Source organism: Somniosus microcephalus, unplaced genomic scaffold (genome assembly GCF_052327205.1).
Source record: "Somniosus microcephalus isolate GS21.2 unplaced genomic scaffold, FLI_Smic_1.0 scaffold71, whole genome shotgun sequence".
Classification (NCBI taxonomy): Eukaryota; Metazoa; Chordata; class Chondrichthyes; order Squaliformes; family Somniosidae; genus Somniosus; species Somniosus microcephalus.
The window spans coordinates 458,563-470,906 of NW_028225258.1; the positions used below are offsets into that span (position 1 = coordinate 458,563).

Sequence of the window (12,344 nt, forward strand, 5' to 3'; positions counted from 1 at the left end):
CATTCCTAAAGGAGCCTTCTGTTCCGTGCCTAGGAGCTCTGAACCATGGCAGAGAGCGGCTGGGACACGTATCTCACACGCCTTGAGATTAACCCACACGGCAACTTTGCTGTCAGTGAAGAGAGACAAGAAAGACCAAAGTGCTGTTTGCCCCTCTCAGTGTGGCCCTGAAAGGCTGTGTCCAGGCTGGAGTTCTGTTCCTGCCGTACGATCCTCCCACAGATTGTCCTTTCTGAGCTCCAGCCAGGTGATGCTAAACACTCAGGTGGGAAAACAAATATCTACAACAATGTGTTTAAAACAAAGTTGATTTATTTGACATATATCCAGAATATTAAACTCCAGCCCAGTTCCTGGAGTTATTAACATCAGCAGAAACAATCCCCACCTGTCAGAATGAACATGGTTCAGTCTTGGATGTGATTAGCAGCAGCAGTAACTGCAGAATCCAACCCCTGCAGTCACTTGTGAACTCGCTGGTGTGTCAGCAGGGTGGATGAGCGACTGAATCCCTTCCCACACACAGAGCAGGTGAACGGCCTCTCCCCAGTGTGAACTCGCTGGTGTGTCAGCAGGGTGGATGACTGAATGAATCCCTTCCCACACTCAGGGCAGGTGAACGGCCTCTCCCCAGTGTGAACTCGCTGGTGTGTCAGCAGGTGGGATGACTCTGTGAATCCCTTCCCACACTCAGAGCAGGTGAACGGTCTCTCCCCAGTGTGAACTCGCTGGTGTCTCAGCAGGTTGGATGAGCGAGTGAATCCCTTTCCACACACGGAGCAGGTGAACGGCCTCTCCCCGGTGTGAACTCGCTGGTGTACAGTGAGCTCAGCTGACTGCCTGAACCCATTCCCGCAGTGAGAGCACCTGAACGGTCTCTCCCCAGTGTGAACACGTTGATGGCGTATCAGTTCCCCGGAACCTTTATAGCACTTCCCACAGTCCGAGCAATTAAAAGGTTTCTCATCAGTGTGAACTCGCTGGTGTGACAGCAGGGAGGATGACTGAGTGAATCCCTTCCCACACACGGAGCAGGTGAACGGTCTCTCCCCAGTGTGAACTCTCTGGTGTATAGTGAGCTCAGATGGTCGCTTGAACCCAATCCCGCAGTGAGAGCACCTGAATGGTCTCTCGTCAGTGTGAACTAGCTGATGTCTCAGCAGGGTGGATGACTGAGTGAATCCCTTCCCACACACGGAGCAGGTGAACGGCCTCTCCCCAGTGTGAACTCGTTGGTGTATAGTGAGCTCAGATGGTTGCCTGAACCCTATCCCGCAGTGAGAGCACCTGAATGGTCTCTCGCCAGTGTGAACTCGCTGATGTCTCAGCAGGGTGGATGAGTGAGTGAATCCTTTCCCACACACGGAGCAGGTGAACGGCCTCTCCCCGGTGTGAACGGTGCTTTTTGCTTCCATATTCAAAGGCCGATGATATTCAGTTCCTGATGAATCAAGTGACTGTCAGATCTTGACGTGATGTGTGGTTTGAGTTTCCCGTCTGCAAATCCTCCCCTTCTAATACCCTGTAAAATAAATTTAAAACACGGAGCGTGAGAGAGAACCCACTAAAGAGGCAGGTTGTGAAATTGAGCTCAATGAATCTGGTTATTTGTGGGGCCGGCACTAGAAAAAAGTGACCATGAAAGCTGCCGGATTGTCATAAAATCCCACTGGTTCACTAATGTCCCTCAGTGAAGGGAATCTGCCACTTGGTTTGGGACTCTGGCCTCGATGGGAGGAGAGAGAGAGAGAGAGGTGGGAGTGGGAGGGGGCGAAGGAGATGGACTTTATACATCTGCAACTCGACCAGAACTTTGACAGAACCTCCAAAACCCGCAACCTCCAGCACCTAGAAGGACAAAGGCAGAAGGTGCATGGGAGCACCATCACCTCCAAGTTCTCCAAGTCACACACCATCCTGACTTGGACATATATCACCGTTGCTACATCATCACTGGGTGAAAATCCTGGAACTCCTTACACAACAGCATTGTGGGAGTACCTTCACCACACGGACTGCAGCGGTTCAAGAAGGCGGCCCACCATCACCTTCTCAACGGGAAGATGGGGATTGGCAACATATTCTGGTCTTGCGAGCGACGCCCACATCCCAAGAATGAATGAAAACAAATCTGTGTATGTAAAATGGATTAAAAACCTCTACAGAAATACTTGTTCCTAAAACAATACTCTTTTACATTGTAGGGACAGTGTCTGTGTAACAACCTAATCTCCTCCAGAATCCACCTCCCTTGACTGTCACACATTGGAAATTGTTGGGTCCTCCTGGGCTCAGAAGTACTGGGGGTTAAACCCAGCAGCTTCTCCTCCATCTCCACTCCAGCTCAAACTGAAACAACAAAAAGACCTACACAGGCGGCCAGGGACATACCTTCGGTCAGCCTGCAATAAAGCTCTTCCCCACAGCCGCTGACTAATGGCGGCCGCAGCACACACAATTCACCGCGCCCCAGAAACCGCTCTATCCAACGCGCTGATTTCCCCGCTGAGAGTACGCATGCTCCCCGGGGCCGCGGGCCATTCTGGGATCCTGGCTCCTGTCCTTTGCCCCGAGGCGGACTTGGTGGAACCGGCTGAAGAAACCGGGAAGCAGCGGCTCGGATGGGGAGGCGCTGCACCCTGGGTTTCCTGGTGCCAGGGCCCTGGCCGCACGTCCGCCGGGCCCGGCCGCTCTGATTCTGATTGAGTTTTTTGATGAGGTAACAGAGGGGTTAATGAGGGCAATGTGGTTAACATGTTGTACATGGATTTCCAAAAGGCGTTCGACAAGTGCCACATAATTGGCTTGCCAGCAAAGTTGAAGCCCATGGAATAAAAGGGACAGTGGCAGCATGGATACGGAATTGGCAAAGTGACAGGAAACAGAGTAGTGGTGAACGGTTGTTTTTCAGACTGGAGGAAGGTATACAGTGGTGTTCCCCAGGGGTCGGTACTAGGACCACTGCTTTTCTTGATTGATATATATATGACTTAGACTTGGGTGTACAGGGCACAGTTTCAAAATATGCAGATGACACAAAACTTGGAAGTATAGTGAACAGTGAGGAGGATTGTGATAGACTTCAAGAGGACATAGACATGCTGGTGGAATGGGCGGACACATGGGAGATGAAATTTAACGCCGAAAAGTGCGAACTGATATATTTTGGTAGGAAGAATGAGGAGAGGCAATATAAACTAAAGGGTATAAGTCTAAAATATGTGCATGAACAGAGAGACCTGGGGGTATGTGTGCACAAACCATTGAAGGTGGCAGGGCAGGTTGAGAAAGCAGTTCAAAAAGCGTGCGGGATCCTGGGCTTTATAAATAGAGGCATGGAGTCCAAAAGCAAGGAGGTTATGATGAACCTTTATAAAACACTGGTTCGGCCTCAACTGGAGTAGTGTGTCCAATTCTGGGCACCGCATTTTAGGAAGGATGTGAAGGCCTCAGAGAGGGTGCAGAAAAGATTTACAAGAATGGTTCCAGGGATGAGGGACTTCAGTTAGGTGGATAGACTGGAGAAGCTGAGGTTGTTCTCCTTAGAGCAGGGAAGGTTGAGATGAGATTTGATAGAGGTGTTCAAAATCACGAGGGTTCTGGACAGAGTAGATAGAAACTGTTCCCATTGGCGGAAGGGTCGAACCAGAGGACACAGATTTAAGGTGATTGGCAGAAGAACCAAAGGCGACATGAGGAAAAACCTTTTTACTCAGCGAGTGGTTAGGATCTGGAATGCACTGCCTGAAAGGGTGGTGGAGGCAGATTCAATCACGGCTTTCAAAAGGGAATTGGATAAGTACCTGAAGTAAAGATATTTGCAGGGTTACGGGGAAAGAGCGGGGAGTGGGACTAGCTGAAGTGGTCTTGCAGAGAGCCGGCACGGGATCGACGGGCTGAATGGCCTCCTTCTGTGCTGTAACCATTCTATGATTCTATAAAATATTAGAAATTTTGTTTGGGGTTGTGGTGATTATTCTTTATGTTTAGTAAGAAGTATTGTGATTGGTTGTTTGTTTCCTGCCTTGGGATATATGCTGTAATCTCATTGGTAGTTGATGTCATGTGATTTGTGGTGGCCATCTTAAATTCAGTTCTTTCCAGCCTTTAGTTGGGACTGGGTGTTGAAGATGTGCTACAGGATTTTTAAGTTAATAAAGCCTAGATTAGAAAGGCAAATCTATTCTTTATTTCAATTTATTAACTTTATGTCAGAATGGAGCGATATCTTCAACCAGAACGATTCAATGCTGACCCTAATTCTGCAGGAGTGGATGATAAATGGAAACATTGGTATTGTACATTTAAAAACTTTTTGGGCGTGTTGGATCAAGAGTCTCGAAATAAGCTGAATATGCTGATCAACTACATTGCTCCGGATGTGTATAAGTATATTTTGGACTGTAAAACTTACGAAGTGGCTATTTCTACATTGGAAAAGATTTTTGTTAAACCAAAGAATGAGGTATTTGCACGTCACCTTCTATCTGCCCGTAGGCAGCAGGTGGGAGAATCTTTGGATGCTTATTTACAAGCACTTCGGTGCCTTAGTGTTAACTGTAATTATAAGGCCGTGACGGCTGAAGAATATAAGGAAGAATCGGTACGGGATGCTTTTATTAATGGATTACTGTCTAGATCAATTCGTCAGCGGTTGTTAGAAAATAAGATTTTGGATCTTAAGAGTGCTTTTGAGCAAGCTTCTCCATTGGATGTGGCTCAGAGAAGTTCGGATTCTTATGCTCTTTTAATCGGCCTGTGACTGTGGTTTCGGCAGTTCCGGATGAAAAGGAATTATGTGGACTTAATAGGATTGGTTTAATAGATTCTGAAACAGTTTCTACTTCAGCGGCTGTTGCCTCTAGGATTCAGAAGTATTATTTTTGTGGGAACGTCCGGCACCCTCGTCTGAAGTGTCCTGCTCGGGAGGCTGTGTGTAGTAAATGCGGCAAGAGAGGTCATTACGCACGTGTGTGTAAATCATCAGGTTCAATTACCTCCTCTGTGACTATTCAGCCTTTAGATAGGGCGTTTATTGCATCAATTTCTGCTGCATTTGCTCATGGCCTAAACAAAGCTATAGTTACGGCCCAAGTTAATGGGTTGGAAGTGAAGGCCCTTATAGATACGGGCAGTACCGAGAGTTTTATAAGTCTTCAGTTTGCAAAGGAGAAGCATTTGAAAATTTTGCCTGTTTCCTATCAGGTGTGTATGGCTCAGACGACTCTCACTTCACAAGTAGCTGGTTGTTGCCTTGTGAAATTGATTCTTCTAGGTAATACGTATACTGATATACGCCTATCTGTTTTGCCTAATCTCTGTGCGGATATTTTGATTGGTCATGATGTGCTTCAGTTACACGAGTCTCTCAGTCTTTCATTTGGCGGGACTAAGCCACCTTTATCTATTTGTGGATTAACCTCTTTATCCATTTCTCCATTATCACTTTTTTCCAATTTGATGCCGGATTGTAAGCCAATTGCTACCAAGTCAAGAAGGTATAGCAGTCAGGATATAGAATTTATTAATTCTGAAGTTCAACGTCTCTTATTGGAAGGAATCATTGAACCTAGTTGTTCGCCTTGGCGGGCACAGGTAGTTGTCACGACTAACGAGAGACATAAGAAACGAATGGTGATAGACTATTCCCAAACTATTAATAGGTATACTCAATTAGATGCGTACCCTTTGCCTAAGATTGATGAGCTTATCAATAAAGTATCTCAGTATAAGGTTTTTAGCACTATTGACCTAAAGAGTGCTTATCATCAGATTCCTATTGCTAAGAAGGATCAACCATATACGGCCTTTGAGGCTGGTGGAAAGCTGTATCAGTTTTGCCGAATACCATTTGGTGTTACTAATGGTGTTGCTTGTTTTCAACGGGCAATGGATGCTTTTATAAGTGATAACTCTCTCTCTGACACCTTTTCATACTTAGATGACATCACGGTGTGTGGCAAATCAAGGGTGGAGCATGATTCTAATTTAGAAAGATTCCTTCAAGCTGCGGAAAAAGTTGGTTTAACTTTCAATAAAGAGAAGTGTACCTTTTCGACCACTGAGGTAAATCTACTGGGGTACATTACCTCGGGAAACAAGATTAAACCAGACCCAGAACGTCTGCGACCATTGATTGATTTACCTTGTCCTACTAATTCTAAGGCTTTGCAACGAGTTGTTGGACTGTTTTCTTACTATTCTAATTGGATTGCAAATTTTTCACAGAAGATCCGGCCTCTTATTCGGGTTACGACATATCCTCTATCATGGGAGGCCAGGACGTGTTTTGATCATTTTAAAAAGGATATCCTTGGAGCAGTTGTGCATTCTATTGATGAGCAGGTTCCTTTTGTGATTGAGACGGATGCTTCTGATTTTGCAATTGGGGCGACTCGGAACCAAAATGGAAGACCTGTGGCCATTTTCTCACGTACCTTGAACAATAGTGAAAAAAGGCATTCTTCAATAGAGAAAGAGGCGTATGCAATAGTAGAAGCACTGCGTAAATGGAGACATTATTTATCGGGGCGACATTTTACGTTGGTAACTGATCAAAAGTCTGTGTCCTTTATGTTTGATGTCAAACATTTTGGAAAGATTAAGAATGATAAAATAATGAGGTGGAGGATTGAGTTGGCATGTTACCATTTATAGTTTATCGTCCGGGGAAGGATAATGTTGCTGCTGATGCGCTGTCGAGGGCTTATTGTTCTGTGATTCACGGAGATACGCTTATTAATCTTCACAATGCCTTATGCCATCCTGGGGTTATGAGGATGATACACTTCGTACGCAGTAAGAATTTGCCCTTTTCAGTTGAAGATGTCAAGCGGATGACTTCATCATGTTCTATCTGTGCTCGGTGTAAACCGAATTTCTTTAAGCCTCAACGAGCTCATCTTATAAAGGCTACTTCTCCTTTTGAACGTTTGAGCGTCGATTTCAAGGGGCCTCTTCCTTCAACTACTCAAAACCGATATATATTTACTGTTGTGGATGAGTTTTCAAGGTTCCCTTTTGCTTTTCCTTGCGCAGATGTATCAGCTGCTACAGTTATCAAATGTCTGACTCAACTTTTTGTCATCTTTGGGATGCCTGCGTATATCCATTCGGATCAGGGAAGTTCTTTTATGTCTTCCCAGTTGAAGGAATACCTTCAGAGTCGGGGAATTTCTACTAGCAGAACTACCCCGTATAATCCCCAGGGTAATGGACAGTGCGAACGATACAATGGGGTGATCTGGAAGGCAGTTATGTTGGCTTTGACATCCCGGAACCTTAAGAATACACAGTGGGAAATTGTACTGCCTGATGCCCTGCATTCCATTAGATCATTGCTTTCAACGGCTACTAATGTGACCCCCCATGAAAGGCTCTTTAACTATCTGCGGAGATCTACTACGGGATATTCGGTACCTTCATGGCTTACTATGCAGGGACCTGTGCTGCTTCGACGCCATGTTAGATTGTCAAAATATGATCCTTTAGTGGAGGAGGTGGAGCTGTTGGAGGCAAATTCCCAATATGCTCATATTCGATTCCAAGATGGGAAAGAAAGTACCGTTTCAATTAAAGACTTGGCTCCTTGTGGTGGCCAGCCCTCTTCTGAGGATATTAACAATAGTCATGATTCAGATAATGTGGATGCTGTTACAGATACTACGAATATTTCCAATCCGACTGCAGATAATTATACTTCTATTAGTCAGCCCTCGATGGATGTTCATGACCGTCCCAGTTTACCTCCTGATGGGATTTCTAATCCGGAAACCGTTGAAAATCGGGATATGAATAGCCTTCCGGCAGAAGATACTTCTGTGTCTCCTGGTGTGGGAGGGCAAGGAATTTCACCAAGGTTGAGAAGGTCGAGACGAACAAGATATCCGGTCGACCGATTGAAAATGGACTTTTAAATTGATAGTAATGTTTTAAAATTGTTGAAATATTATATTATATTGTTTTAGTTGAGAGATACTTAATACTTATGTGCAATGTTACTATTTGTTGTTGCTCACTTAGTATTGTGTCATGTTGAATAGTTTTATTTTGTCTGTGCATAGTTTTAGTTGTAAATAATTAATTATAAATTGTAAAGGTTATTTAGGTTGGAGTATATTTTAAAAGGAGGGGTGAATGTGGTGATTATTCTTTAGTAAGAAGTATTGTGATTGGTTGTTTGTTTCCTGCCTTGGGATATATGCTGTAATCTCATTGGTAGTTGATGTCATGTGATTTGTGGTGGCCATCTTAAATTCAGTTCTTTCCAGCCTTTAGTTGGGACTGGGTGTTGAAGATGTGCGACAGGACTTTTAAGTTAATAAAGCCTAGATTAGAAAGGCAAATCTATTCTTTATTTCAGGGGTTTATCTGCTTTTATTGATGAATTTAAAAAGTCTCTATTAAAACCTGAGCCAGTGTGTTGCGAGCCAAAGAGCCTTGTGTCCAATGCGGGGAATAAAGGCCCACAGCCTCCCCTGGCCCCGGGCCGTGAACAAGGGACTGGAGAAACTCGCTGCCCTGTGGATCAGACAATCAGCCGGCGCTAGTCCCGCCCCTCGGGCTCCCCGATTGGTTGGAGGACCCGCCGCCGGCTCGCTCCTCCAGCCCTGCCCGCTCCCTATTGGTCGGAAGCTCCCGTCAATCAGGCCCTGGGCCCGGGCCACGTGTCCCCGAGGAGATCACGTGCTCCGTCCAACTGCCGCCGCTCGGTCCGGGGATTCGCGGCCTCTCAGGTTTTTCTATTTCTCCTTATTCTCTCCCGATCCACCCCTCCCCCCGACCCCGTGCGATTCTCCACCCAATCGGAGCGGAGAAAACTCACTTTGCATCACCGATCGCGACTCTGGAACCGACACCAAGGCCTTTCCCCGGAATGGCCCGCGCCGACTCCCTCCGGCAGGATCCGATCGCGCAGGCGCAGCTCCGAGTGGGGGAGGGGGTTGATCTGCTCTGGGCACGCACGGTTATTACCCTTGGTAACCGGGAGAGGTCGCTGTGCCGGATTCGGTCCAAACCGCCGTTCCCTGTGCGCATGCGCGGACTATCGTCTGTCAATCAGCCAGAAGAGGTCGCTGGTGAGACCAGTGAAGAAAGAAACACTTGCATTTCTGTGGCGCCTTTCACCACCACCGGATGTCCTAAAGTGCTTTACAGCCAATGAAGTACTTTTGAAGTGTAGTCACTGTTGTAATGTAGGAAATGCGGCAGTGAAATAGCGCACAGCAAGCTCCCACAAACAGCAATGTGATAATGACCAGATAATGTATCTTTTTGTTAACTCTGTTTCTCTCTCTACGGATGTTGCCTCGCCTGCTGTGTGTTTCCAGCATTTCCTGTTGTTATTTCAGATTTCCAGCATCCACAGTATTTTGCTATTATCCTGTTGTTACATTGATTGAGGGATAAACATTGGCTAGCACACCGGGGATATTTCCCCTGCTCTTTCCCACATTACAACAGTGACTACACCTCAAAAGTACTTCATTGGCTGTAAAGCACTTCAAGACGTCTGCTGGTCATGAAAGCACAATATAAATGCAAGTCTTTCTTTCTCAAAATAGTGTCATGGGATCTTTTACATCCACCTGAGAGAGCAGACAGGGCCTCAGTTTAATGTCTCATCCGAAAGACGCCACCTCTGACAGTGCCTCAGTACTGCACTGGAGTGTCAGCCTGAATTTTTGTGCTCAAGTCTCTGGAGTGGGACTTGAACCCACAACCTTATGCCTCAGAGGCAAGAGTGCTACCATAGAGTCATGGGTTTATACAGCACAGAAAGGGGCCCTTCGGCCCATCGTGTCCGCGCCGGCCATCAAGCCCTGTCTATTCTAATCCCATTTTCCAGCACTTGGTCCGTAGCCTTGTATGCTATGGCGTTTCAAGTGCTCATCTAAATGCTTCTTCAATGTTGTGAGGGTTCCTGCCTCCACAACCCTTTCAGGCAGTGAGTTCCAGACTCCAACCACCCTCTGGGTGAAAAAGTTCTTTCTCACATCCCCTCTAAACCTCCCGCCCTTTACCTTGAACTTATGCCCCTGGTTATTGATCCCTCTACTAAGGGGAAAAGTTCCTTTCTATCTACCCTATGCCCCTCATAATTTTGTACACCTCAATCAGGTCCCCCCTCAGGCTTCTCTGCTCTAAGGAAAACAACCCCAGTCTGTCCAGTCTCTCTTCATAGCTGAAGCGTCCAGCCCAGGTAACACCCTGGTGAATCTCCTTTGCACCCTCTCCAATGCAATCGCATCCTTCCTATAGTGTGGCAACCAGAACTGCACACAGTAATCCAGCTGTGGCCTAACTAGCGTTTTGTACAGCTCCATCATAACCTCCCTCCTCTTGCCTTCATTAGCCGAGGCATAGAATATAATTATCCCATATGCCTTCTTAACCACCCTATCTAGCTGTCCTGCTGCCCTCAGGGATCTATGTACATGCACACCAAGGTCCCTCTGATCCTGTCCTTCCTAGGGTCCTATCATTCATTGTGTATTCCCTTGTAAGTCCTCCCAAAATGCATCACCTCATACTTTTCAGGGTTAAATTCCATTTGCCACTGTGCTGCCCATCTAACCAACCCGTCTATATTCTCCTGTAGCCTGAGGCTTCCCTCCTCGCTATTTACCACTCCACCAATTTTCGTGTCATCTGCGAACTTACTGATCATACCTCCTACATTCATATCTAAATCATTAATGTACACTACAAACAGCAAAGGACCCAGCACCAATCCCTGCAGTACACCACTGGACACAGGCTTCCAGTCACAAAAACAACCTTCGACCATCACCCTCTGCCTCCTGCCACTAAGCCAATTTTGGATCCAATGTGCCAAATTGCCCTGGATCCCATGGGCTTTTACCTTCTTGAACAGTCTCCCATGTGGGACTTTGTCAAAAGCCTTACTGAAGTCCATGTAGATTACATCAACTGGACTGCCCTCATCCACACATCTAGTCACCCCCATCGAAAAATTCAGTCAAATTGGTTATACATGATCTCCCCCTGACAAAGCCATGCTGACTATCCTTGATTAATCCTTGCCTCTCCAAGTGGAGACTAATTCTGTCCCTCAGAATTTCCCTACCACTGATGTTTGGCTCATTGGCCTGTAATTCCCTGGTTTATCCCGACTATTACCCTTCTTGAATAATGGTACTACGTTAGCTGTTCTCCAGTCCTCTGGCACCTCCCCTGTGAGAGGTTCTGAAAATTTGTGTCAGAGCCCCTGCAATCTCCTCCCTTGCCTCACACAGCAGGCTGGGATACATCTCGTCTGGGCCTGGGGGTTTATCCACTTTTAAGCCCGCTAAAACCACTAGTACCTCCTCCCTCTCAATACTAATTTGTTCAAGTATATCACAATCCCCCTGCCTGATCTCTATGCCTGCATCGTCCTTCTCCATAGTGAACACAGATGCAAAATATTAATTTAAAACCTCACCTACATCTTCTGGCTCTACACACAGATTGCCACTTTGGTCCCTAATGGGCTCTACTCTTTCCCTGGTTATCCTCTTGCCCTTAATATACTTGATGGGCCTTCAATAACCACAAAACTAGAAGTTATAGACTTAAACAAGTTGGCTTTTAATCACAAAGATCAGAGCTAACATCTCAACACGCCGACTGGTTCACAGGAATGAGTCATACAGATCCTGGGATCTTTATGTAAGAGAAGTCAGGGGCGGAGCCAAGACCCAAGACCTGGAACCTTCCAGGTTAGTTGGGAAAGAGGAAGTGAAACTATACACCATGGGGGAGGGTAATATACATGAGTGCAAAACGAATACAGAACAAGACAAACAGATTTCATTACATTCACCCCTTCTATAGATTTAGTCCATCGGGGTGATGTTTCTTAAAAGTTGGTATAAGTGAGTCTGTCAGGAGGTTTTGCAGTTCTCAGGGATCGGCGCAAAGCCGGTTGGGGTGCCTCTAGGGGAGTGGATTCTGGTTCCTCCGCTGTCCGGGCCTCCGCAGTGTCTTCCAGGTAATCTGCAGTGTCCTCCAGGTTAAAGTTGGGTATTGATACCTCTGGGCGTCCTGTCTCTTTGTAGTGTAGGTCTTCATCGGGTAGTCTCCCATCGTTCTCTCCGCTCCCCGAGGGAGCGAGGTCTTTTATGGAAACAGTGTCCTCTCACCCGTCAGAGTATTCGATATAGGCGTACTGAGGGTTTGCATGGAGGAGCTGTACCTTTTCCACAAGGGGGTCCGTTTTATGGCCTCTCACGTGCTTCCGCAATAGTACTGTCCCCGGAGACGTCAGCCACGCAGGTAGAGATATGCCCGAGGTGGATTTCCGGGGGAAAACGAACATCTTTTCGTGAGGGGTAGCATTA

At 46.4% G+C, this 12,344-nt stretch overlaps 1 protein-coding gene across 2 annotated transcripts in view; it reads right to left on the bottom strand.

Annotated features, from left to right (window-relative positions):
* Nucleotides 1-303: 303 nt before the first annotated feature.
* The window catches only part of LOC147083146 (uncharacterized), a 43,347-nt gene continuing 31,306 nt past the window's right edge, over nucleotides 304-12,344 (bottom strand). For both annotated transcript variants that reach the window (XM_085980234.1, XM_085980233.1), the window contains exon 3: nucleotides 304-1,522. In XM_085980234.1, coding sequence (XP_085836360.1) covers nucleotides 462-1,415 — 954 coding nt within the window. In that variant the 5' untranslated portion in view covers nucleotides 1,416-1,522 and the 3' untranslated portion in view covers nucleotides 304-461. The remainder of the gene's footprint in view (nucleotides 1,523-12,344) is intronic.